This window comes from Drosophila teissieri, chromosome 2L (genome assembly GCF_016746235.2).
Source record: "Drosophila teissieri strain GT53w chromosome 2L, Prin_Dtei_1.1, whole genome shotgun sequence".
Lineage (NCBI taxonomy): Eukaryota > Metazoa > Arthropoda > Insecta > Diptera > Drosophilidae > Drosophila > Drosophila teissieri.
This window is the reverse complement of record NC_053029.1, coordinates 10541918-10563781: the sequence shown is the minus strand read 5'-3', so window position 1 is coordinate 10563781 and position 21864 is coordinate 10541918. Positions and strand designations below refer to the sequence as shown.

The 21864-nt window shown below is 46.6% G+C and overlaps 8 protein-coding genes across 8 annotated transcripts; 4 read left to right on the top strand and 4 right to left on the bottom strand.

Moving 5' to 3' along the window:
* Positions 1 to 3179: 3179 nt before the first annotated feature.
* LOC122615992 (gastrula zinc finger protein xFG20-1) lies at positions 3180 to 7245 on the top strand. Its single transcript, XM_043791206.1, has 4 exons — positions 3180 to 3582; positions 4532 to 4905; positions 4965 to 6352; positions 6435 to 7245. The coding sequence occupies exons 1-4, from the start codon at positions 3579 to 3581 to the stop codon at positions 7009 to 7011; spliced, it is 2343 nt and encodes a 780-aa protein (XP_043647141.1). The 5' UTR covers positions 3180 to 3578; the 3' UTR covers positions 7012 to 7245.
* Positions 7246 to 7309: 64 nt separating this feature from the next.
* Positions 7310 to 8140, bottom strand: LOC122626364 (transcription initiation factor TFIID subunit 11). Its single transcript, XM_043806600.1, has 2 exons — positions 7800 to 8140; positions 7310 to 7737 (listed from the first exon to the last, which is right to left on the bottom strand). The coding sequence occupies exons 1-2, from the start codon at positions 8066 to 8068 to the stop codon at positions 7416 to 7418; spliced, it is 591 nt and encodes a 196-aa protein (XP_043662535.1). The 5' UTR covers positions 8069 to 8140; the 3' UTR covers positions 7310 to 7415.
* A 179-nt stretch (positions 8141 to 8319) lies between these two features.
* LOC122625774 (methionine aminopeptidase 2) lies at positions 8320 to 10276 on the top strand. Its single transcript, XM_043805822.1, has 3 exons — positions 8320 to 8660; positions 8761 to 9573; positions 9701 to 10276. Exons 1-3 carry the CDS (start codon positions 8555 to 8557, stop codon positions 10126 to 10128), a joined length of 1347 nt encoding a protein of 448 aa, XP_043661757.1. The 5' UTR covers positions 8320 to 8554; the 3' UTR covers positions 10129 to 10276.
* Positions 10277 to 10299: 23 nt separating this feature from the next.
* LOC122625742 (sodium channel protein Nach) lies at positions 10300 to 15941 on the bottom strand. The gene is made up of 8 exons (XM_043805810.1): positions 15829 to 15941; positions 15372 to 15578; positions 11565 to 11921; positions 11355 to 11505; positions 11095 to 11288; positions 10714 to 11040; positions 10551 to 10660; positions 10300 to 10499 (listed from the first exon to the last, which is right to left on the bottom strand). The coding sequence occupies exons 1-8, from the start codon at positions 15939 to 15941 to the stop codon at positions 10300 to 10302; spliced, it is 1659 nt and encodes a 552-aa protein (XP_043661745.1).
* Positions 12032 to 13374, top strand: LOC122625762 (zinc carboxypeptidase). The gene is made up of 2 exons (XM_043805817.1): positions 12032 to 12724; positions 12787 to 13374. The coding sequence occupies exons 1-2, from the start codon at positions 12038 to 12040 to the stop codon at positions 13372 to 13374; spliced, it is 1275 nt and encodes a 424-aa protein (XP_043661752.1). The 5' UTR covers positions 12032 to 12037.
* On the top strand, positions 14034 to 15393 carry LOC122625750 (zinc carboxypeptidase A 1). Its single transcript, XM_043805814.1, has one exon. The coding sequence runs from the start codon at positions 14056 to 14058 to the stop codon at positions 15346 to 15348; it is 1293 nt and encodes a 430-aa protein (XP_043661749.1). The 5' UTR covers positions 14034 to 14055; the 3' UTR covers positions 15349 to 15393.
* Positions 15942 to 16035: 94 nt separating the features above from the next.
* Positions 16036 to 18038, bottom strand: LOC122626445 (sodium channel protein Nach). Its single transcript, XM_043806717.1, has 6 exons — positions 17590 to 18038; positions 17170 to 17472; positions 16648 to 17111; positions 16425 to 16593; positions 16244 to 16341; positions 16036 to 16184 (listed from the first exon to the last, which is right to left on the bottom strand). Exons 1-6 carry the CDS (start codon positions 18036 to 18038, stop codon positions 16069 to 16071), a joined length of 1599 nt encoding a protein of 532 aa, XP_043662652.1. The 3' UTR covers positions 16036 to 16068.
* Positions 18039 to 18103: 65 nt separating this feature from the next.
* On the bottom strand, positions 18104 to 20086 carry LOC122626446 (pickpocket protein 11). The gene is made up of 4 exons (XM_043806718.1): positions 18928 to 20086; positions 18740 to 18878; positions 18360 to 18463; positions 18104 to 18288 (listed from the first exon to the last, which is right to left on the bottom strand). The coding sequence occupies exons 1-4, from the start codon at positions 20084 to 20086 to the stop codon at positions 18104 to 18106; spliced, it is 1587 nt and encodes a 528-aa protein (XP_043662653.1).
* Positions 20087 to 21864: the final 1778 nt, after the last annotated feature.

The window sequence follows — 21864 nt, the reverse complement described above, 5'->3', positions numbered from 1 at the left end:
AGCCCGCAGCTGAAGTCCGCACTTACAGCTCTGCGGACTGTCCCATCCTAGCGAAAGGACTCTGAGATATGGTCCACGGACCGACGGACCGACGTACCGACGGGCCATGTGCGAATCCAGCCGAACCGCTTGCTTATATAAATTGACAAAGGTTTACCCGGATCCATATATCATTGTCTTGTTTGTGACGCTGATGAGCCCAGATTTGTTTATGCACATGTCCTTTTTATCGCTGGAAAAGTATCTATGCCATCTAGTCTTGAACCGAATTCTTTCCATCTCGTACCCTTTATCCTTATGCCGCGTGAATAGTTCGCTTTCACAAATTGACAGGGTTTTCCCAAAACCATATATCATTTGGCTTTCGTTAGATAAATTTGGCAAACATGTTTCTCGCGCCCTTATCGAAACAGAAATTTCGTATTCATACAGTTCATGCTTTTATCAATTATGTTGATTGTTATGTAAATAGTTTCGTATAGTTTCTTTGTTAGTTTAAAGCAATTTACATATTGAGTTCAATAAATATATTTTCCTTTTGAATTTTTAAATTTTTTTCATTTTATATTTCTGTATAACAGGTATTCCTTCTATTTTATTCTCTAAATCCTTGTCATCTAATTTTTGCGTTGAGCTTTTACTTTTTTCTCCGATTTGAAACAATTTTCTTCTGAATATTCCTGCAACATGCCTTTCTCTGCAATATGTGACATTTGTGCATCGGAAATTCTGTGAGAGTCTGTAACCTTTCACTCCAGCTTTCTTTATAAATGAACCTTTAGTATTTCTTTTGCATTCAGTTGTCCTTTTCCAACTCTGATTATTCGATTGTTCCGGAACTCATTGCCTTACCCATGGGAAGGCAATTCGGACTCTTCTTAGATCTGCATTTATATGCATACATACATATATGCGAGGATGTGCCTATGTCGGGGCTATAAAGTAATATATGTGCATATACTCGTATGTACATGTATCGTGGCAACCCACTTGGCTTGTCTACTAATTAAAATGCATGCAATAACCTGAAGTCTTTGTTGCCACATTCTAGCTGCTGTGGTTGTTGCTGTTGCCTTTGTTGCCACCGAGGCTGTTGCTGATGTTGCTTTTTTACTCATGTTGCGCGTAATGTTGTTGTTCTTGTTGTTGCCCCTGTGCGTAGAAGGACGCAGCAGCAACGTTAACAATTTGCACAAAGTGCTTAGACATGTGAGGATGAAAACTTTTCTTAAGGCTAACTTACGTGGCAGTGACAGAAAGGGTAGAGGGTAAGGAAGTGCAGAGAAATCCCCACCTGGAGGGGAAAAGGGGACAGCTTAAAGGGGAGCTTCCGCCCTTTCTCTACAATGCATGCATTTAATCCCATCTATTGATAGACTTGTTCTTGCCGAAAGCAAGTTACATTTTTAATTGTCTATCAAGTGGGGGCTATTTATAAAACAAAAGATTCCGAAATGTCCTTGCTGCTGACTAATCTCAAGGGAGGACGTGGCAGGCGAACTAAGAGAGTCATTGGCAGGGGTCAAAAGGCAGGAGAGTGTGGATAGGGGGGGCATTCACACACAACAGCGTGTGTATATATGCATTTTTAATGAAATTTGCCGACGATTTGCGCTCGAAAGCAATTTTGAAGCCCAAAACGGAGGCAGCAACAGTTGCAACTGCTGCACACACGCAAACACACAGGAGTGTTGTTGCTGCTGCTGCAGGATCACGTGTGCGGCTTACGAAAAATTAATGCAAATTTGCATAATAAACAAACACAATAAGCGGCGTGGATGGCAGGACTTGCAGGACCAGTGGCAGAATTGATTAAGTTGTTGCTGTGCAACTTGTGTGTTGATTTTGCTGGCACAATTTCAGGCTAGCACCATCTTTACCATCTCCTTCCGGAAATCAAAATATACACATTGCTGTTCTATAAAGTCTACTGTTTTACATGTTGTTTATCACATTGTGCCTCTTCTTAAAGCCACTCTTTCAGCATTGACCTTCTGCATTTGTTTGCTCCCATATGCATGCAAATAAACAACACATATCTCACACACACACACACACTCGCACACCCACACGGGCCAACACCGACATTGACGTCACCTTTGGTGGGTTGCTAGGGGGTTGGGTTAAATTGCCGGCACAGAATTGTAATCAGCTTCGAGCCCAATAAACTGCATGAGTGTAAATTTCCTGAATGTAATCGCCCCCAAATCAAAATAGAGTACTCGATGGCCTTCGAGCACTTAGATGGCACAATCGGGTATTTGGGCGCTGGGCTGGGGGATTTGGGTATCAATAGCAAACGGCTGGCAAAGGTCTAAATTGGGCACGGTCAGAGTTCAACACGGAAAAAACAATTCCAATTAGGACACGAAGACAAGGCTCTAGAAATGCTAACATTAATAGTTTGATTATGGAACCCATGGTTTGTTTATGTTCTAGTAGACAAATAGATACCAATTTTTTGTTAATGAAAAATGGCTAATGGCTTATAAAATAAATAAAAATAAAATACCCAAATTTTTCTTATAAACTAAATCTTTATAAATTTTAATGCTTATATTCAGGAAATACATATATGTACATATATACAGATCATATATATTGATCACCAAATATGAATCTGTACAACAAAATTTGAAATTTTGTTTAAGAGTTGAGAAGCAAAAGTGCACTAGAAATTTTAAAGAAAATTATGTCTTAGTTTCTCTAAGCCATTATTAGTTATTATTATTATTGAGCCATAAATTATATTTAAAATATATTTTTTAAGAAATTTGTGTATGACAACCAAACTGCCCATGGCATCGCATGAAGTATCTGTTAAATTTCAATTTGAAATTGCCCGCCCAGAATCGCCCAATGCAACCCTGCAATGCGGGCTCTCTCGTTGTGCAGTGAACAAAATTTGTGTATCTAATCGGCGAGTAAGTAGTATAACAAGATACAGGCAAATCCGGTTCCTTTGTGCATTATTCTACAGCTGTATTTTCATTAACATTTAGTTATGCTAAAGGAAACTTAAAATTATTTTTTCAAAGTTTCAAACCGCGGAGGGGAAATGGCGCCACCAGTTTAAAGGCAGAGAATCAAAAATAAACGAGTAGAATCGTGTCGAACTGGTTCGGGGCAATGCTGTGGGCGAACCAGTTCCGCCGCTCAAATGAGCGCTGCGACCAGGGCTGCATTGCCACCCTCGAGCTGCACAAAGAAAAATAATTTACTCGCCAGCAGCGCATTGGCGTTTTTTCATTTTTTAAAGTGTACTTAAGAGTTGTTAATATTTTTCGCAGTGCTCGGCCCGACCACAACAAACAATAATAGCCGAATAATAGTGTGAGTGAAAATGCGGCGAGCTGCAATCGGCGCAAAACCAAGTGTTCCGCAGCACCCAAAGCCCAAATCGAACAACTCGAAATCGGAATCAGGCGAAGCCATCATTAGCGAGACATTTGTATTTGTCTGACCCCTCAGCGGTGTCTGAGAATCTCGGAGAGTCGTCGTTGAGAGGAGTGGAGAGAGCAGAAGCAGAACAGGGCCCACAATCCAAGTCCAAGGAAGCACCACTCGACCGAACCGATATGGGTAGGTGTATACGGTTTATACAGTGTAATATGGTATATGCGGTGTACATGGTGTGTGGTGTATGGTGTGTGTAGGTGTAGATATGTAGACGTGAATCGCCCGATATCGGGGGGTTAAGGTGGAGCCCCGTTTCGGGGTACAGCCGATGCAGGCCAACTAGGAGCATTTGTGCGTGATGCGCGCACTTCAAGTCGCTGTCCTGCCTACCTGCCCCGCCTGTCCCGTCACTCGCCCACCGACTCGGCGAACGCAACGCCACCAGGGCTGCAGCGCAGCGTCGCTAATCGGCTGCCGTCGTTGTTATTGTTGTTGTTGGAGGTGGCGGTGGTGGTGGTTGCAAGAACGAATTGAGTATCGAACAAAGGGCTCGCAACCGATAGTTGGTCTTAAAGGAGACCAATGAATACATTCATTTTATGGCACTAAAATATGTTGTGACCGTTGCAATTATAATATTGTTTTCCTACAATTTATGTGCAACTGAACGTAATTGAATGTTTATATATGCATAAAAATGAACCTGTTTATTTTGTATATTTAAAAATGCAAAATTGAAAAATACAAATTAAAAACATTATGGTGCCCCTCTTATATTTATAAGATGTGCAACTTTACTTATCATTTCATTCAATCAAACATTTATCAGAAAAGCCGTAAATAAAAATTAAAGCAACCAAAAGACCGATATTTTGCTCAGTAAGAATCAAAACAAAAAAATAGGAAAAAAGGAAATCCACTAGAACTGCCTTGATTTACATATTATATTGTACAAAATATATATTCCGCTGTATTAAACCCTTTAATAAATATAAGTACAATAATATTGTGATAAGTGCATTTGAAAGATCCAGCCCTGGTAGGCGCATACAAACCCAAACCAACTGAAAATCAAATTTGCATTTGTTTACGTTTGCCCCTCCACTCTCTAATCTCCATTTCCCATTCACAGAAACCGAGTCGATGGCTCCAAGCAGCAGTGCGGCGGCAGCAGCCACCAAACTCCTGGTGGAGATCACCACCGACGGAATACCCAAGCTGCACTGCCCGGTGTGTAACAAGGCGCTGGTCTCCCTGGCCGGATATGTGAAGCACGTGAAGAAGCACCAGCCGCCGGGCGGCTTCGAGTGCCGCCACTGCGATGCTCGGTTTTGTCACGAGGAGGAGCTGACCCAGCACGCAAAGGATGAGCACGGAGTCACCGGCGCGGTAGCTGGCCAGGAGCGAAAACCCTTCGTTTGCGAGAAGTGCGGGGCGGAGTACAAGTACCAGGAGGCATACCGTCGCCACTGCAGGACCAAGTGTGGCGAGGAAAAGCTGCCGAGGGTGAGTAGAACAAAAATAGTGGCACCGTTTGGAAAATAATATTATTTTCCCTTCCTTAGGAGGAGTCCCGACCAATGGAGTGCAAGTGCTGCTACACCCGCTTTTCTAGCGAATCTAATCTATCCAAGCATCGACGTAGTCGTCCCGACACCTGTGGTCAGCCGGAGTACGATTCTCCCGGCTCATCTGATGGGATGAAGAAACGAAAGACCTTCCGCAAGAAGGGCAGAAAGAGGGACTCTGATGATGATGATGATGAAGATACCACCACCGATGAATCGGAAGATAGCGATGATGACATTCCTCTGGCCAGTCGACTGAAGACGAAGCTCAAGCAGGAGAGCCAGAACTCGGACTCGGGCGACGAGTGTCCCGACTTCGAACCCAACAACAGTGAGGACGATGCGGATGCATCCGGATTCCAGCTCCCTCCGCCGGCTATGGTCAAGGTGGAGGCCTTTGACGAAGAGGATTTCGAGTACCAGGACGCCAGCATGTATGTGAAGACCGAAAGCACCGACATCTTCAGCAACGAAAAGGATAAGCTGCTGGATGTGCTGCTCAATGAGGGTGATGGCTTAAAGCCCTTCGAGAGTTTGAAGGTGGAGCAGGGCGCTGGTATATTGGACGAGATTGCGGCCGTGCCGCTTGTGGAGGTTGCGGAAGAAGATGTCTTAGCCCTAAGGGGTCATCAAATGGATAGACCTCCTGGCCCAAGAAAGCGAGGCAGACCGCCAAAGGAAAAGATACCAGTGGTAAAGAGAAAGTATCGCAAGCGAAACGCACCTAGATCGCCCTCGCCTGACGATTCATCGGGTACACCAAAACGCGTAGCTAAGATCAGCAAAAAGGAGCTAAAGGAGCGCCTTAAGATGATCAATAAGATGGAGAAATCCTGGAAGTGTCCTCACTGCGTAAAAATCTACCACATCCGGAAGCCCTACGAGAAGCATTTGCGCGACGACCACAAGTTAAATGAGGCAGAAATGAAAGAGATCTTTAAGGACGTGGACGTCCATGCTAAGCTGGACGAGGAGGTCTTTAAGTGTCCCATATGCAGCAAGATCTATTTGGTGGAGAAGCGCTTGGTCACCCACATGAAGGTGCATGGCGAAGATGGCAAGCTGACTTTCAAGTGCCCATGCTACTGCAACCTGTTCTTCGCCACAAAGGAACAGGCTACAGAGCATGCTCGGGCCCAGCACAAGGAACTGCTGTACTGCGAAAAATGCGACAAGTACATGACTGGCCACGACAGTCTCAAGAACCACGAACGCAATTTCCACTCGAAGAAGGAGCCGCGCAGCCAGCAGCGTAACCTCATCTGCGACAAATGCGGCAAGAAGTTTACCGGACGCACCTCGCTCTCTGACCACGTTCGTTCTGACTGTGGCCGCCTACCGCTCTACGGCTGCAGCGTTTGCGGCAAGCATTTGTCCACCGCTGGGTAAGAAACCAATTGGTGTAACGACTATTTGAGTTGGAATGTTTTTTCAAGCAATTTTAATAACGTATTTTCCTTTTCGCAGTATTCTCAAGACGCACATGCTCCTTCACAAAGCAGACACTCCGTACCAGTGCGACAAGTGCGGCAAGACATTCAAGGTGAAGGCGCAATACAAGTCGCACTTGAAGACGCGGCACACGGACTACAAGCCGTACAAGTGTCACCTGTGTCCCAAGGAGTATCCGTACAGGGAGAGTCTGCTCACCCACATGACCGTGCACACAGGCATTAAGCGTTTTCTGTGCAATAACTGCGGCAAGCGCTTCACTTGCATCTCGAACTTGCAGGCCCATCGCAAGGTGCACGCCGACACCTGCGGTCAGTTGCCTTTGAATGCCAAGGCCACCCAGTACATGGGTGTGCAGCGCGGTAAACTCTTGATGGGCGCCAAGCCAGAGGCGGGCATGGAGTACGAGGAGACCAAGACCTTGATCGCCCAGGATGTCATCGACAGGGATATGCCCATGGCCCAGGAGCTCAACTTCCCATCCGACGGCTCAGCGCCATTGGCCACTGTGCCCCTGAACTACGCCTCCACACACCTGGTGCCACACATCGTACTGCAGACCATGCAAGCCGAGGCCCGGCGATTGGAATAACTTCGGAACACATTCATTTAGCGATCCCACTCAATAAAGATGCTTTTGTAAACGGATGCGTATTCTACTGTAAAACAAATGGGATGATAACTACATAATATCTACTTAATGACTGGATTAATTAAATAACATTGAAAGTAAATAAGCTACATAAAATTGATGTAGATGAAGGTTTAACGCCATACGGACCTGTCAAAAAACATTTAAGAAAAATAAATTTCCTTATAAAAATAAGCTTTGAAATTTATTTATAGGGTTGGAAGTTCCTTTTTTCTGAGTTCGCTTTAAAAGTACTTGGTTAACTTGGTAGAGAAATCTTTATATTTATTTACTTTTTTTTGTTTATACAAATATTTATTATTGACTAACAGTCTTACAAACTATATTCTGAATTCCACGACTCGCTAGTTCAGTCTGAAATAGGGCTGCTGGTATCGGCCTATGGGCATCCGATCCTTGGTCCTAAGACGACGCACTGCCTCTCGTATGAATTTGGGCTGCAGGGCACCTGATTCCCCTTGGGCCTCCATCACGTCGAGAGCCTCCTCCACTACCTCACCGACGAAGACCTTGGCAATGCCGGACATGGCTATCACAACGTTCTGGGACACGGAACAGCCGGTGATAGTTTGCATCAGACGCTTGACGGCGGCCTTGGGAAAGGCTGAGCGACGATACATTTCGTAGCGATCCAGCTGTTCCTCCGTAAAGTTGGACACGAGAACCCTGAAGGTGAATAAAAAGAGTTTTAAAAGGTATGAGATGGTATTCCCTTTAAGCTCACTTACTGCATTCGTTCGCGCTCCTCCTCCTCCAGTTCTTTTTTGGTCTTGAGCTTTTTGTGTGCCGGCTCGCCAGAGTCACCATCTCCGTCCGTGTTCTTGTTGTCGTTGTCCCCGTCCGCATCTTTGCCATCACGATCCGCATCGTTTCCCGGATCCGAGGTCTCGCTGTCTTTCCGCTCTCCAGTGGCCGTTTGGAAGAATTTAAGGTCGACATCGTCGCCGTCGCTCAAGGAATTGCTTTTCTGCTGCGTGGGAAACAGGATTTCGTCCATTTGAATGGAATTAGGAAAGCACCAGAGAATTATAAACAAAATCAACCAGGGCTACAGTCGTACCACATTCGTGTTTTGCAACACTTAAAAGTTCAGTTTCGGTGATACAGAGTAGATGAAGATATTCCGAAATATCGGGTAAAATATATATGTATTAATAATGATGTTAAATTATAGAAAAGTTTCTGAGGTGGCTTTGACTTTTTTTATAAATAAAAAGTATATACAAATATAATACTCATTAAACTCATTTTAGTGATTTGGTAATTAAGTACAAATTATGTAAATTTCCAATTGAGTTTAGTACAAAAGCACGGTCGCTGAAATTGAATATCACTGGTTCCGATAGTCCACCATCCGTTATCCAGCACTGGCCTCTGACACCTCGTGTTTTTGTTCTTTTCTCCGCATCGCCATCGCCAGGCAAGAGTGCGCGCTAGATTTTCGTTTATTTAATCGTTTAGCCAGCAACCAAGGCACTGCAAAATGTCCGCAATCGAGACCCTAAATGTGGAGGCGGCAACGCCCGAGATTGGTGAGGAGGTCAAGAAACAAAAGAAGCCCAAGCCGAACAACAAGAAGCTCCGCCAAGGTGAGTGACCTCATGCGAGCAGTGCACTGTGGTAATTGCAATTGCACGAACCTCTCTGCACAACCACCCACCACCCACTGACCTACCCACTTGCCCACAGAAGCGGCAGCTAAAAAGGCCACTGGAGAAGGCGTCGACGAGGAACTCACCACAAACGGAGATGCCAAACCGGCAACTCCGGCCGCTCAGCCGGCAAAGAAGAAGGGGAACAAGGGCAAGAAGAGCGGTCAGACTGATCCGCCCACCATACCCATTGCCAAGCTTTATCCGGACGGCAACTTCCCCGAGGGCGAGATCGTGGAGCACCCCACGCCCAAGGATCTGCCGGACGACCGCACGGCCAAGGACCGCTTCACATCGGAGGAGAAGCGTGCACTGGACCGCATCAACACGGACATCTACCAGGAGTTGCGCCAGGCGGCTGAGGCCCATCGCCAGACGCGCCAGTATATGCAGCGCTACATTAAGCCGGGCATGACCATGATCCAAATCTGCGAGGAGCTGGAGAACACTGCTCGTCGTTTGATAGGCGAGAATGGCCTGGAGGCAGGTTTGGCCTTCCCGACTGGTTGCTCTCTTAACCACTGCGCCGCCCACTACACTCCCAATGCCGGGGACCCCACCGTGCTGCAGTACGACGATGTGTGCAAGATTGATTTTGGCACCCACATCAAGGGGCGGATCATTGATTGCGCCTTCACGTTGACCTTCAACAACAAGTACGACAAGTTGCTGCAGGCCGTCAAGGAGGCCACCAACACGGGCATCAAGGAGGCGGGCATCGATGTCCGCCTATGCGACATTGGCGCCGCCATCCAGGAGGTCATGGAGTCATACGAGATCGAGCTGGACGGCAAAACATATCCCATCAAGGCCATTCGCAACTTAAATGGACACTCCATCAGCCCGTACCGTAAGCAAAAATCTATAATATCCAAATTCAAAATTGTATGCTTATAGTCATTTCGTTATTATTTTTAATGTTTAAATTTATTGTGGTCTGTGCAGAAACTTAATGAAGTCTAAAATGTATTTCTCAGGCATTCATGCTGGAAAAACGGTGCCCATTGTGAAAGGTGGCGAGTCCACTCGCATGGAGGAGGATGAATTCTACGCCATTGAGACCTTCGGTTCGACGGGTCGCGGTCTGGTCCATGACGACATGGACTGCTCGCATTACATGAAGAACTTTGATCTGCCGTTTGTGCCGTTGCGCCTGCAGTCATCCAAGCAGCTGCTTGGCACCATCAACAAAAACTTTGGCACCCTGGCCTTCTGCAAGCGCTGGCTGGACCGCGCCGGTGCCTCAAAGTACCAGATGGCTCTCAAGGATCTGTGCGACAAGGGCATTGTGGAAGCCTATCCGCCATTGTGCGACATTAAGGGCTGCTATACGGCTCAGTACGAACACACCATTATGCTGCGACCCACCTGCAAAGAAATCGTTTCCCGAGGCGACGACTATTAGTGGGATGCGGATCCGGATGGTGACCGATTTTCGGCGATGTATTGCTTGCATTATATACGGTTTTTGATATAAGTTCATTCTATTGTTGATTTTTTGTGAGCATGCGCGAACCGAATTATAAATACAGTGTATTATGCTCAGAATATAAGCGGATTGAGGTTATTCTCAAAGCTATTCTTGTCTTGGCAGATTTCTTCGGGTCTTGGGCATAAGCTCACGCCAGTAAAGGGAGAAGTTGAGATTCTTAGGCTCATTATCTAAGAATGAGCGGTATATGTAGACAAACCCTTTTCCTGTGAGATAGTACAGGATCTCTATGTAACTGACTATGCTGAAACCGTACATGAGCGAGAGAATGCCTCCAAAACGATCTAAAGTATGTAACTATGTTAATACACATAGTAGTTATTTATTGTACTTACTTAGCAGAACAACCCAACTGCTGACCATTTGGGATTTTGTGGCTTGGGCAAAGCGCAGTTTAAAGAAGAGCTTTATTATGGCTAATGGTCGCTCGTTGGTCAGTCCCTTTCTAAAATATTTAATATTCATTATCTAGCAAAGTAATTGTGGCACATCGCATACAGTAAACCGGTAAAGTAACCAGTGCTATTATAAGTTCGCCTCAAGGGAGCCACGTTGGTGGTGATACTCATGCTAACTCCGTTGCAGGTGGGCAAACAGTGCTCGCATTTCCTCTGGGCCAAGATCTCCTCGTTGTTCTGCAGGTAGGCGAAGTCACTGTAGCCATACCAAATGCTCTTCCATCTCATAAGGCAGGGTAGATCGGGCAGCATGCAGTAGTCGAAATCCATGGAACTGCCCACCATGGGCGGCGATACGCAGCCGCAGTGATCGATCATGCTCTTCATGCGGCAGACCAGGAGGCACTCGTCCAGGGAGTAGTATGATCTGTAAGGGGAGGTTCACCAGGGATTGGATGGATTAGCTAGGATGGGTACTAACTGGTTCAGCAATCGCATGCCTTCTTCGGGATAGTAACAACGTCGTATGTGGGGCGGGACTCCGCGAACCCCTTCGCCCGAGCTAAAGAACATCGGCTGGATGGGAATCTCCACAATGCTGTTGTGATCCACCAGAACCTCTCCCAAAGTCGTAGACTGAATGGTGGCATAGTCCTCTTGGGGGAATATTGTGAGCTAAGGATAACAACATCAGACAAGGATGTCTTAAAAATAAGACATAATAATAACCTCTCTGCTTACATGAAAAGCGTTATTGGAGTGAAAGGTGTTTGTGATATCTTCCTTCGGAGTATCCTGCAGCACAAATTGGACGCTGTTCAAAATGGAATTCGATTCGAAGACAACCCTTGGAACATCTCTCATTTCGGAGTCGTCCTCAGCTCGCTTGGTGCTATTAAACTTTAATGTTAGGTTTATCATATTATAGCAATATCACGTAGTTACACTTACAGAAATTGGGAATAGCTGGGCCGTCGATAGTTAAATATGCAGCACACATTCGACGATGTTGGTCTCTTGAGGAACAGTTGACTGGTGTTGACGGGCGCCCCGAAGACAATGCCCCTAATCACCAGATCCCCGCAAGCGGGCGACAAGTCCCTCAGTATATCGCGCACCGAGTAACCACCGCCGTTGTGGTAATCGACGAGCAGCCGATGCAGTCGATCCAGCTCCGAGGCATTCCAACGTTCGTGATCGGATTCGAGGGGGTTCAGGTAGAACTGAGCCAGCACCAGCAGGCGATCGGCTATATCGTCCAGATCTAGGGCCACCGCCTGCAGAGAGGAGTTGCCCTGGTGATGGAATCTATGGGAGGAGGCGTGGTGTGTTACAATCAGAAATTAGTATGCCTCACTGCACTCGGGTGGGGTATAAAAGGTATAAAAGGCCCGGAGCAAGACTAACCCTGGACTAGTGCCAATATGAAGCTTCTGCTGGTGCTTCTGTCGGTTAACATTCTTACTTTTTGCTTGGCTGAACGCCGGAGGTTCGACAACTACAAGGTCTATAGAGTGAACCCAGTGAAGGCGAACCAACTGCAGGGACTGCGATCTTTGGAGGCCAATAGCGAGGATGCTGTGGTACTAAACAATCTGCATCTTGGGCCCACGGATTTTCTAGTGGCGCCCGGCTTCAATGGAGCCTTTCTCAAACTCGTCAAAGACTTGGATCTCTCCCCTGAACTCATCGACGCGAATGCCCAAACGAGTCTATCCGTGGACATAGAGCCCGTTGCGGATGCGAATCGCCGAAGTGATGACTACTCTTGGAGTGAATACCACGAACTGAACGACACGCATCGGTGGATGCAGAATCTGGAGGGGAAATATCCGGATATCGTCAGTGTATTCGTGGCGGGTCGGAGTTACGAGGGTCGTGAGCTTCTGGGCCTGAGGATTAACCATAACGACGGCAGAGCTGGAAAGCAATCGATATTCTTGGAGGCGGGAATGCATGCTAGGGAATGGATAGGTCCTGCCACAGCCACCTACTTTGCTAACGAGCTGCTGTCCTCCCAGCAGCAGGAGATCATGAGTCTAGCCAGATCCTATGTGTGGTACATACTGCCCCATGCCAATCCAGACGGATTTGTCTACACCCACAAAACGGTAAGCATGTAAATTGGTGTTGCAGCACATTTCCAATAAGGAATTTCTCATGTTCCCTTTAGAATCGCATGTGGCGCAAGACAAGGAGTCCGCAGGACAAGAACTGCGTTGGCACGGATCCCAACCGAAACTGGGACTTCCACTGGCGCGAGGTGGGTGCTAGCTCCGATCCGTGCTCGGAGTCGTATGCTGGACCCATGGCGTTCTCCGAGCCCGAGGTTGAGACTCTTTCTCAGTATCTGAAGTCGGTGCCGGAACCCATGTTCATGTACCTCGCGCTGCACTCCTTCTCCCAGTTGTTGCTCTATCCGTATGGACACACATCCGCACTGCCGGAAAATCATCGGCAGTTGGAGCAGATCTTCAATGCAGCCGTGGGTGCAATGAAGCGTCGTTACGGAACACGGTATACGGGGGGAAATGTCTACGATGCCATCTATCCGGCAGCTGGTTCCAGTATGGATTGGGCTTATGGGGTGCTCAACGTCAAGTACTCCTTCACCTACGAGCTACGACCCTCTGGCTCCAGTTTCTGGACAGGCTTTAGACTCCCCGCCTCCCAAATAATACCAACGGGTCAAGAGACCACAGATTCGTTGGTGGAAATGATTAGGGCTGCTGCTCAAATCGAGGGTTACAAAATTGAGTAGCAGATAGAGCTTACGATGCATTGCTGATAAGATATGCATGAAAATATCTGTTGCTTCTGAAAGAACTAAACGTAACCGAATTTTGATTTAAAAGATAACTTGAACAAGCTGATAAGATGAAAAGTCCAAGTTCGCTCAGTAAATTTTCAGTAGAATAATGATAATAATGATTTGATTAAATATTATCAATTTCACAGTCTGGAATGGTAGTTTGCTGAATGACTGCACAGAATTACTATTCAAACATAGAATATAAACAAAAGCCACGAGCTTGTAATTTCGAGCAGATATTAGTAATACTAAAAAGGGGTTTTATATATAACGAATAAGTTGAAATTCTATTAAATATTTGGTACAATTAAACTAAGATCTCAACACTGTCTCCCACACTTCCAATTTGATGAGCAGCCTATGGGATTATTGGCTGACGAAATGTCAGTTCCTGAAGAGCTCAAGACGTCGTGAAGCGAGAGCAGGTCGGGAATTAAAGTGATTTAAAGGCCCAGCCGTTAAGACGGCGATAATGTTGTACACCGATTACTTCAATATTTACTGCCCAAGCAATTGTCAAAGGCAGTCGCGGACCGTAAATTAGATTCAGCTAGTGAATTGTTGAAGTTCTTATCGCGGGCCTATAAAAGGAAGTGGTTTACACGGTGTTGGCTCAAACCAACGACAACCATGTCGCTGACCAAGTGCCTTCTATTCGCCCTGCTGGCCATCGTGGCCACCGCATCCGTGAGCGCCGAGCGTGTTCGCTATGACAACTACCGCATGTACAAGGTGAACTCGGAGAGTGCCCAGCAACTGGCGGTGCTGAAGGACCTGGAGGGATCCAGCGACTCCATTATGTTCCTGGATGGAGTCCATCTCGTGGGTGCCGATATCCAGATCGTGGTGGCTCCCCACAAGGTGCCCGACTTCCTGGAGATCATGGGCAAGTCGGAGATCAAGTACGAGCTGCAGTCGCGCGATGTGCAGAAGTCTCTGGACGAGATCGACGAGAAGGTCGCCATCAAGGGACGTGCCACCAAGGCCTACAACTGGGCCCAGTACTACGAACTCGACGACACCTATGTCTGGCTCCAGACCCTGGCCCAGCAGAATCCCGGCGTGGTCACCCTCATTGAGGGCGGCAAGACCTACCAGGGACGCTCCATCCTCGGCGTTAAGATCACCAAGGGAGGTGCCAAAAAGAACGGCAAGGAGAAGCCCGGCATCTTCCTGGAGGCCGGTATCCATGCCCGCGAGTGGATCGCTCCTGCTGCCGCCACCTACATCATCAACCAGCTGCTGACCTCCGAGGTGGAGTCCATCAAGGAGCTGGCCGAGAACTACACCTGGTACGTTCTGCCCCACGCCAATCCCGATGGCTATGTCTACACCCACACCACGGACCGATTGTGGCGCAAGACCCGCACTCCCTACGGCAGCTGCTTCGGTGCCGATCCCAACAGGAACTGGGGCTTCCACTGGAACGAGGTGGGCGCCAGCAGCAGTGCCTGCTCCGACACCTACGCCGGACCGTCCGCCTTCTCCGAGATCGAGACCCTGTCCCTGTCGAAGTTCATTGAAGGACTGGAGGGCAAGGTGCAGCTGTACCTCTCCCTGCACGCCTACTCCCAGTACCTGCTGTATCCCTATGGACACACCGCCGATCTGCCCGACAACGTGGCCGACTTTGAGAAGGTCTTTAACGCCTCCATTGCCGCCGTGAACAAGCGCTACGGCACCAAGTACACTGGAGGCAACATCTACGATGCCATCTATCCCGCAGCTGGTGCCAGTGTGGACTGGGCCTACGGAACCCAGGGTGTGCGCATGGCCTTCTGCTATGAGCTGCGTCCCTCGTCGAAGTCCTACTTCACCGGATTCAAGCTACCCGCCGAGCAGATCGTTCCCGCCAGCGAGGAGCTGCTCGACTCCATCGTGGCCATGGCCACCGAGGTCAAGAGCCTGGGCTACTTCGACTAATCGACTCTAATAAAGTTACTCACAGCTTTTCGGCATAACCACGAAGCAGGCGTCCACTGATTTTGTTGGAGGTGCACACCCCAACCGCCGGAAAGGGGCTGTTGGCCACATGCACCAGGTCGGGGGCCATGTGGATCTCGGTGGGCTGCACCAGGTACTCCAGGATGAGGTCCGCGATCACGATGTGGGTGTACACCATGATGGCGGTGAGCAGTGCCAGCCAGACAGCTCTGCAAGTGGGAGATGGGTAGCTCTAGATACTGGTATAAGGCCAACTGCTTTCGCAAGAAGATACATTCCTTAAAGAGGTATCCACCAGATACAAATTATATACACATTTGCTTAGTTTGTTTAGTTTATCTCAGTCTACGATGGTTTTTCTCGAATACAGAGATATACAGATTAATCGGAATTCAAAGCACATTTAGCTAACCACTTCACTGAGGCTCTAAGCCTTTAGTATGTGCCCTCTTAACTCACTTGGCATATCGAACGGGTGAATGATAGAGGAACGGATGCAGGCCATTGATGTAACTCTGGCGGAGGAACTCGCGGAACAAGCGCCGATAGTGGGACTCCTCCACTCGAGCCATTGTGTTTGAAGAGTGCTCGAGTTCAGGCGATTTATAGTGCTAGCTGCTGCTCATCAATCAGAGCTCTAATGAAAGTGTGTCAAGTGGAGTGCAATGGGGTGTGCGAAGTTGGCTGGGAGCTGGCACTCTAGTCACCCCGGTTGATGTAGTTGAAAACTGGCCTAAAGGTAAGGAAGTAAATGAACTCGAACGCCGTCACTATGCTGAATCCCATAATTAGTCCCAGCAAGCCGCCGAATGAAGCTGTCAAAGAAAGTATGCTAATCAATAGTCAAACTTGCATTGTATAGTGGTTAGTATACCCAAGGCGGACAGCCAGTTCTGAAAGATGTCCGTTCGATATCTGGTGCTCATTAGGTCGCTGAAGAACACATGGAGTAGTATCATGTCTGTGGCATTGCTGTTCGGGAAAACGCGATTCATGAAATAAACAAATAACGTATTTAGATACACGATTTAGTTAGAGGTTTTAAGCTATAATACTTGAACGTAGGCCGGTTGGCAAAGTAGCTGATGTCCAGTCGGCCCGTAGTACTCTCAGAAACATAATGATTCGACTGGCAGTCCGGCAGACATCCGCAGGGAAAGCTATCCGTCTCCCGGACAATTGACAGCGAGAAATTCAAGTTGGCCAGCGCATGGGAAAAGTTTCCTAAATATCCAATAGATATAACTAACTAGCAACTCAATCGAAATTTCTACTTACTTTTGCTTCGAATCATGCAGTTGGTTTGCAGCACACCGCAAACTTTCAAGCTGTCGTTGTTGTAAACGTACGGCGGAAGACAGCCACATTGCTCCACCGTCATCCGGACCCGGCACTCGAACATGCAGTTGATGAAGGAGTAGCGCCTGAGGCCATGCATGCTGCGCTCGCTGCCAAAGAGGCAGTTCCTCAGCGAGAGATCCATGCGGCGAATATCGTTGGTGGCGTAGGTGGACTCCGGATTTATTCTCACGAAGCTCTCCCTCGTGGTGGTGACCACCTTGGTCTCCGAGTTCTCATCCGGAAAGTTATAGGCGTCGTGGAGCAGCAGCCGGAAGCCGTAGCCACTGAAGAAGGTTCCGTAGTAGTCCGATATCATGGGGTTGAGCAGCACCGAGAGACCCGTGGGATAGCCGCAACCCGTAACGCGATATGGCCGCTTTGGCACCTGGTACGCTATTTTCCTGCTCAGGAAAAGGCGTTTCATACAGTCATTTAAATGATTAAATGATTTAATCTTACTCTGGAAAGTTGTTGGTGATACCGCCGAAGTAGTTGAAAGTACAGCACTGCCCCTCCATGGTATCAATGCGTTGGAAGAGGCTGTCGCATCGCGTATTAATCCCTTTCCAAATGCAGCTGGAGATCATTTCGATGCAGTCCGGCGACAATTGCTGGGTAAGTCTTGTAAGCGTAAGGTTATTAAGGCTCAGAATCCGATCGTAGATCTGCAGCGAACTATTGCTTATCATATTATCCACGGGCAACAGTGTCAGATTGAAGAGGTTGTGCAGCTCGGATCTGTTGACTCCAGCCGGAACTTGCCTGCAAAGGATTTGGAAGGTAAATCTAGTGCACACTTTCACATGGTAAAGATCTAAATTTTAGTATATAGTAACCAAAAGTTTTCACACTTGCTTTAGCTCCTTTAAGTAAACTCACATTTGCTCCAGCAAGGTAAGAGCCTTGCTCCTCGATATCTTATTGAAGTTGCATATGGTGACGGCCGGAAACGGGATGTTCCAGGTGGGGAAGTGCGAGCTCTCGATAACGGTCACCGTTGGGGTTTCCTGGCTCCAGTACCAGGACACCACCACCAGAACAATGGAGGTGATGATGGCCAGGATCACAACCACCAGCCAGAACCAACGCTCGTGGCGACTGATGTCCTGCCGGGTGATGTAACTGAATCCGTGGAGCGAAGTGGTCTCGCAGTAGTTGCGCATGTTCTCGGTGAACCATTCTGCGATTTGGTGAAAACGATGCTGCGGATGGATGGGCTGGGGTGATTGGTTGTGGATGGGATGACTGCGTCTGCGACTGGTGGTGGTGGCCATCTGTTGGGCCTGCACATGGCGCAAGTCGAAGATGCGCCGCTTCTTGAACGCCATCGCTTCAGGCTGAACACTTGAGTTCAACTGTGACTTGGGCGATGTCAAGGTAATTAGGACAGCTCCTAATTAGCCCTCCCTAATGACCTCGCCTCCGCGTTTCCCACCCTCTGGTTCCTTCGACGTCGCCAAAGTATCTGTTTTCTGGTCAGCCAGTTGCATGTGGGTCGCACACACGAAAAGAAAACCAGCTCGAAGACCGAAACGAAACTGCAGCCCATAAATAGTCCGGTTATGCCGCCAAAGGTTCCTGCCCCCAAAATGGATTCCTCTATGAGTGTCACTTGGAGTAGCAACCTTGTAGGTCATTAGTATACTTGCCTATGAATGTCATCCAGTTTTCGTACACGTCCAGGAGCAGCTCCTCCGCAATTGCCGAGTCGTAGTAGACACGGACACGGACCTCATTTGCGCGCTCATGATTGCTAGAGTATTAATAACAATATCAATTGATACAAGTTTTTGAAAAATAAAAACTTATTTAATAATTAACCGAAAGGAACAGGAATGTAATGATTACTTTATCCTACTGGCAATACCACTAGCTCATCACTATCATCCCCCTTTTGATGTAAAATCTTTCCTACATTTTTATTATATCTTAAAGTCTTAACAATAACACCATATGGATTATTTCCCATTACTGCTTAATCATTTTTATGGTGTACATTCAAATAAACAAATAAAGATATAAAGATTACCTTGTGCCAACAATACTACGAGTATTACTAATAATTCCCTTTATAAGTCGTATATCACTCTGGAATTCATAGCGATTGAATTCACATGGCGGAAGGCAATCGCAATTCTTTTGTTCTCCGCTGATGATCTCATCGTGATCTGTAAACACCGAGATATCGTTATAGTTCCGTAAATATGCAGCTCTTACCAAAATCTATTACACACTGCATTTGCTTTAGGTCGCAAATGAGCCAGCTTTTTTCAACAGGTAATTTTGGAGGCACACAACCACATGATTTTAGGGTATTTTCGCTGCGACATTCAGCCTGACAGTTTATTTGGTTATAGACATCAGAAGATATAAGACGTCGCTCCTTTGGAAAATAGCAAACTCTTTTCTGCGAAGATAAGCCCTCCAGATTTGTCGTGAATCGATTGACAAATGGTCTCAGCATTATGTGATTATCTGAACCATTTGGCACTAAAAGCCTTGGTGTTGCTCCATTGGGCATTTCGTGGGATTCGTGTATGAGCACCTCATAGCCAGCTGACTTCGAACTTTGAAGTTCAGTATCTTTGGATCTCAGAACAAAACTAACTCCCAAATGGGAGCTGAAGAGCTGCTGATTGTAATTAAAAGTGCAGCACAGTCTTTGGTCCAGAGTCCAAATGGGCTGCAGTTTATCCAGGCAGTTTACCATTCGGTTGTCCCACTGACAGCTTCTTATTTGTGGACAGATCGGTAATGCTGAATCCTCCAGAAGTTCTAACCAACTCGCATTTCTTTTGCTTACTTGTTCTATTAAAGTAGCGGTCACCCATTCCTTATTCTGTAACCTTTCCATAGAAATTGTGTTAAATCCGCAAATGGTGACTGCAGGAAAGGGCACTTTCGCCGTGGGTTTCATCATGGTGTCTATGAAGCGAATTGTGGGCGTTTCCTTGGACATGGAAAGTGACATGATCACTAGGATAAATGAGAGCAGCACCGCATTACAGATGAGGAGCCACCAAAGGATCCGTTGCCAAGTCCTGGCTCCCACAAAAATGTGAAAGCCATGTATGCTGGCCATCTCGCAGTAGATCTCAAATCCCGTCTTCCGCATACACAGGCCGTCATCATTACGGGCTCGCAGGAATCCAAGGAACTTGGGCAGTGGCAACTGTTCAAATCGTTTCGACGCACTATTATACCACCTGATAATCTTTAATCGATTTAGGTTCCTATATAGATTAGTAGATCTTCCATTTGGCTTCTCAAACCGCTGCAGAGGCTGACATTTGCTTGGTTGTTTGGGCCTCAAGTAATCCTCAAAGTTAACTAGATAAAAGCGAGTTGGTGAATCCTCCACTGGAACATCAGACATGGCTACTTGGAATTGTAAAGGAGCTAAATCAGTAAAGGAGCTATGTTGAACTAGTCTATTTAGCTGAGGTACACATTATTTATATCCAAGCTAGAAGTCATTAGCTGTCTGCATTACATCTTCTTATCAGTCAGTACCACGCCTTTATCTGTTCTCTGCCCAATCATCCTTATCAGAATCACTAATTATTAGCGCCTTCGATTATCAAAGGTCATGGGAAGTGGGCGTAGGCCTTTCACCTCGATATCCGTGTGTACTTAGACGTAATCGCGGCAATGTATCAATATCAATTGTTCGGTTACCTTCACACCCCCAACTGAAAAAACAATTATCCACATACTCGCACTTATTTGTCTATGCGCAACTTGCTACTGAACTACACAGCCGATAAGCTCGGCAAATTTGAATAGGAAATTGTTTGCGGCAAATATACGAGTATTATTATGTGAACTTCCTACTCGCTCCTCCCCATTATTGTTATTGTTTTTCAGTTTGCATTGGCTTGCTAATGAGCGTATTATTATTTACCCACTCACATCCACCCACCGCCCACAATTACGGTGCTCAAATATTCTGCTCGTGTCACCTGGGCGAATTTCATGTGTCATTGTGGCTCCAATTTTGCGATGGGACACTTGCCTCGGTTCGGCTACCAAATATGTATCAAATTTAGGGCTTTTCCCCATTCTATAATCGTACTTTTGTCAGCTGATTGGCAATCTGTTGGATTTTGATTTCCCCGATTCGTAATCGCATTCTCACACATTTCTACTTTTAACCTGCCTACGAGCGTTTAAGCCATTAATGTGTCAGATTGAAAGCTATCTCAAATGGCGATAAGCCCATTCTGATTTGAGGATCTTGATTTCTAAATGCAGTCGTCGAAAGTTCAAAAAGAACGCGGTTGTTATTATAAAGATAAGGCCTACTATTAGTGGGTATAAGCCAATGAAACCTCAGAATCAGAATGGATTGTAGGAAAATAGAAAGTATACTCGTATTCATACAAAGGCTATTAAGATTATTAGGTTTAACATTTACCTTTGGTGATACATTGTTTGAACTTAAAGTCCTTCCTTACTAGAATGTTTGCTTTTACACAAGTTCTACATATACAACATAAATATATGTGTCACATACTTTTGGGGATTCTAGGGATATCAAGTCATAAGATTGACATAGGATCAAATCGTGTTATAAAGCATATTGCTCAGTGGAAAAGCCCCACCGGCCATAAAAGTCGAAATTTCCAACCCAAAACGCTGAGAAGCGGTTGATAAATATTTTCCCTGTAATTATTTACTAGGAAATATGGACAAATATTTGAATTCAATGGAAATGTAAGCGCCATAAATTTTCCCCAGAATTGGGGTTCGCATGGTTTTAATTATCTGCGGTTGGGTTTTTGTTTTCAAATCGTTGCCAAGGTTGCCAAATCTCTCTAATGATATTCCGCCGGCATTTCGCCGCTCATTTGCATGCCACGTGCCCGGCAGGCGATGTCTCCCGATGTCTGCCACTATATATTACTCAATTATGGTTGCGATGTCGGGAGCAGATAAGCTTACCCGCCGGAGTTCAGCGGAATCACTTGCTGGGCTCAAACGATCCGGGACAGATGCACTCGCCCTCAGCTCGGGAGCTGGAAGCTGGGAGCTTGAAGTTCTGGCTCGGGTTATTTTGGTGCATTTGATGGGATATATATACCTACATATATGTATATATACATACATATATGTGGCTGTGGCTCATTTCGCGCGATTTGCGTCACGCAACGG

Coding starts and splice junctions, on each gene's coding strand:
- LOC122615992 (XM_043791206.1), top strand. Junction 4,906..4,964: donor GCGAGGAAAAGCTGCCGAGG/GTGAGTAGAACA, acceptor TCCCTTCCTTAG/GAGGAGTCCCGACCAATGGA. Junction 6,353..6,434: donor AAGCATTTGTCCACCGCTGG/GTAAGAAACCAA, acceptor TCCTTTTCGCAG/TATTCTCAAGACGCACATGC.
- LOC122626364 (XM_043806600.1), bottom strand. CDS start 8,068: ATGGACGAAATCCTGTTTCCCACGCAGCAGAAAAGCAATTCCTTGAGC. Junction 7,738..7,799: donor GAGGAGCGCGAACGAATGCA/GTAAGTGAGCTT, acceptor ATTCACCTTCAG/GGTTCTCGTGTCCAACTTTA.
- LOC122625774 (XM_043805822.1), top strand. CDS start 8,555: ATGTCCGCAATCGAGACCCTAAATGTGGAGGCGGCAACGCCCGAGATT. Junction 8,661..8,760: donor CAACAAGAAGCTCCGCCAAG/GTGAGTGACCTC, acceptor ACTTGCCCACAG/AAGCGGCAGCTAAAAAGGCC. Junction 9,574..9,700: donor ACACTCCATCAGCCCGTACC/GTAAGCAAAAAT, acceptor TGTATTTCTCAG/GCATTCATGCTGGAAAAACG.
- LOC122625762 (XM_043805817.1), top strand. CDS start 12,038: ATGAAGCTTCTGCTGGTGCTTCTGTCGGTTAACATTCTTACTTTTTGC. Junction 12,725..12,786: donor TTGTCTACACCCACAAAACG/GTAAGCATGTAA, acceptor TGTTCCCTTTAG/AATCGCATGTGGCGCAAGAC.
- LOC122625750 (XM_043805814.1), top strand. CDS start 14,056: ATGTCGCTGACCAAGTGCCTTCTATTCGCCCTGCTGGCCATCGTGGCC.
- LOC122625742 (XM_043805810.1), bottom strand. CDS start 15,941: ATGGCTCGAGTGGAGGAGTCCCACTATCGGCGCTTGTTCCGCGAGTTC. Junction 11,289..11,354: donor ACTCCAATAACGCTTTTCAT/GTAAGCAGAGAG, acceptor TGTTATCCTTAG/CTCACAATATTCCCCCAAGA. Junction 10,500..10,550: donor CAGTTGGGTTGTTCTGCTAA/GTAAGTACAATA, acceptor TACATACTTTAG/ATCGTTTTGGAGGCATTCTC.
- LOC122626445 (XM_043806717.1), bottom strand. CDS start 18,038: ATGGCGTTCAAGAAGCGGCGCATCTTCGACTTGCGCCATGTGCAGGCC. Junction 17,112..17,169: donor ATCACCAACAACTTTCCAGA/GTAAGATTAAAT, acceptor TTTCCTGAGCAG/GAAAATAGCGTACCAGGTGC. Junction 16,342..16,424: donor GCCAACCGGCCTACGTTCAA/GTATTATAGCTT, acceptor TTTCCCGAACAG/CAATGCCACAGACATGATAC.
- LOC122626446 (XM_043806718.1), bottom strand. CDS start 20,086: ATGTCTGATGTTCCAGTGGAGGATTCACCAACTCGCTTTTATCTAGTT. Junction 18,464..18,739: donor CGTAGTATTGTTGGCACAAG/GTAATCTTTATA, acceptor TTAATACTCTAG/CAATCATGAGCGCGCAAATG. Junction 18,289..18,359: donor AAACTGGATGACATTCATAG/GCAAGTATACTA, acceptor TTTTGGGGGCAG/GAACCTTTGGCGGCATAACC.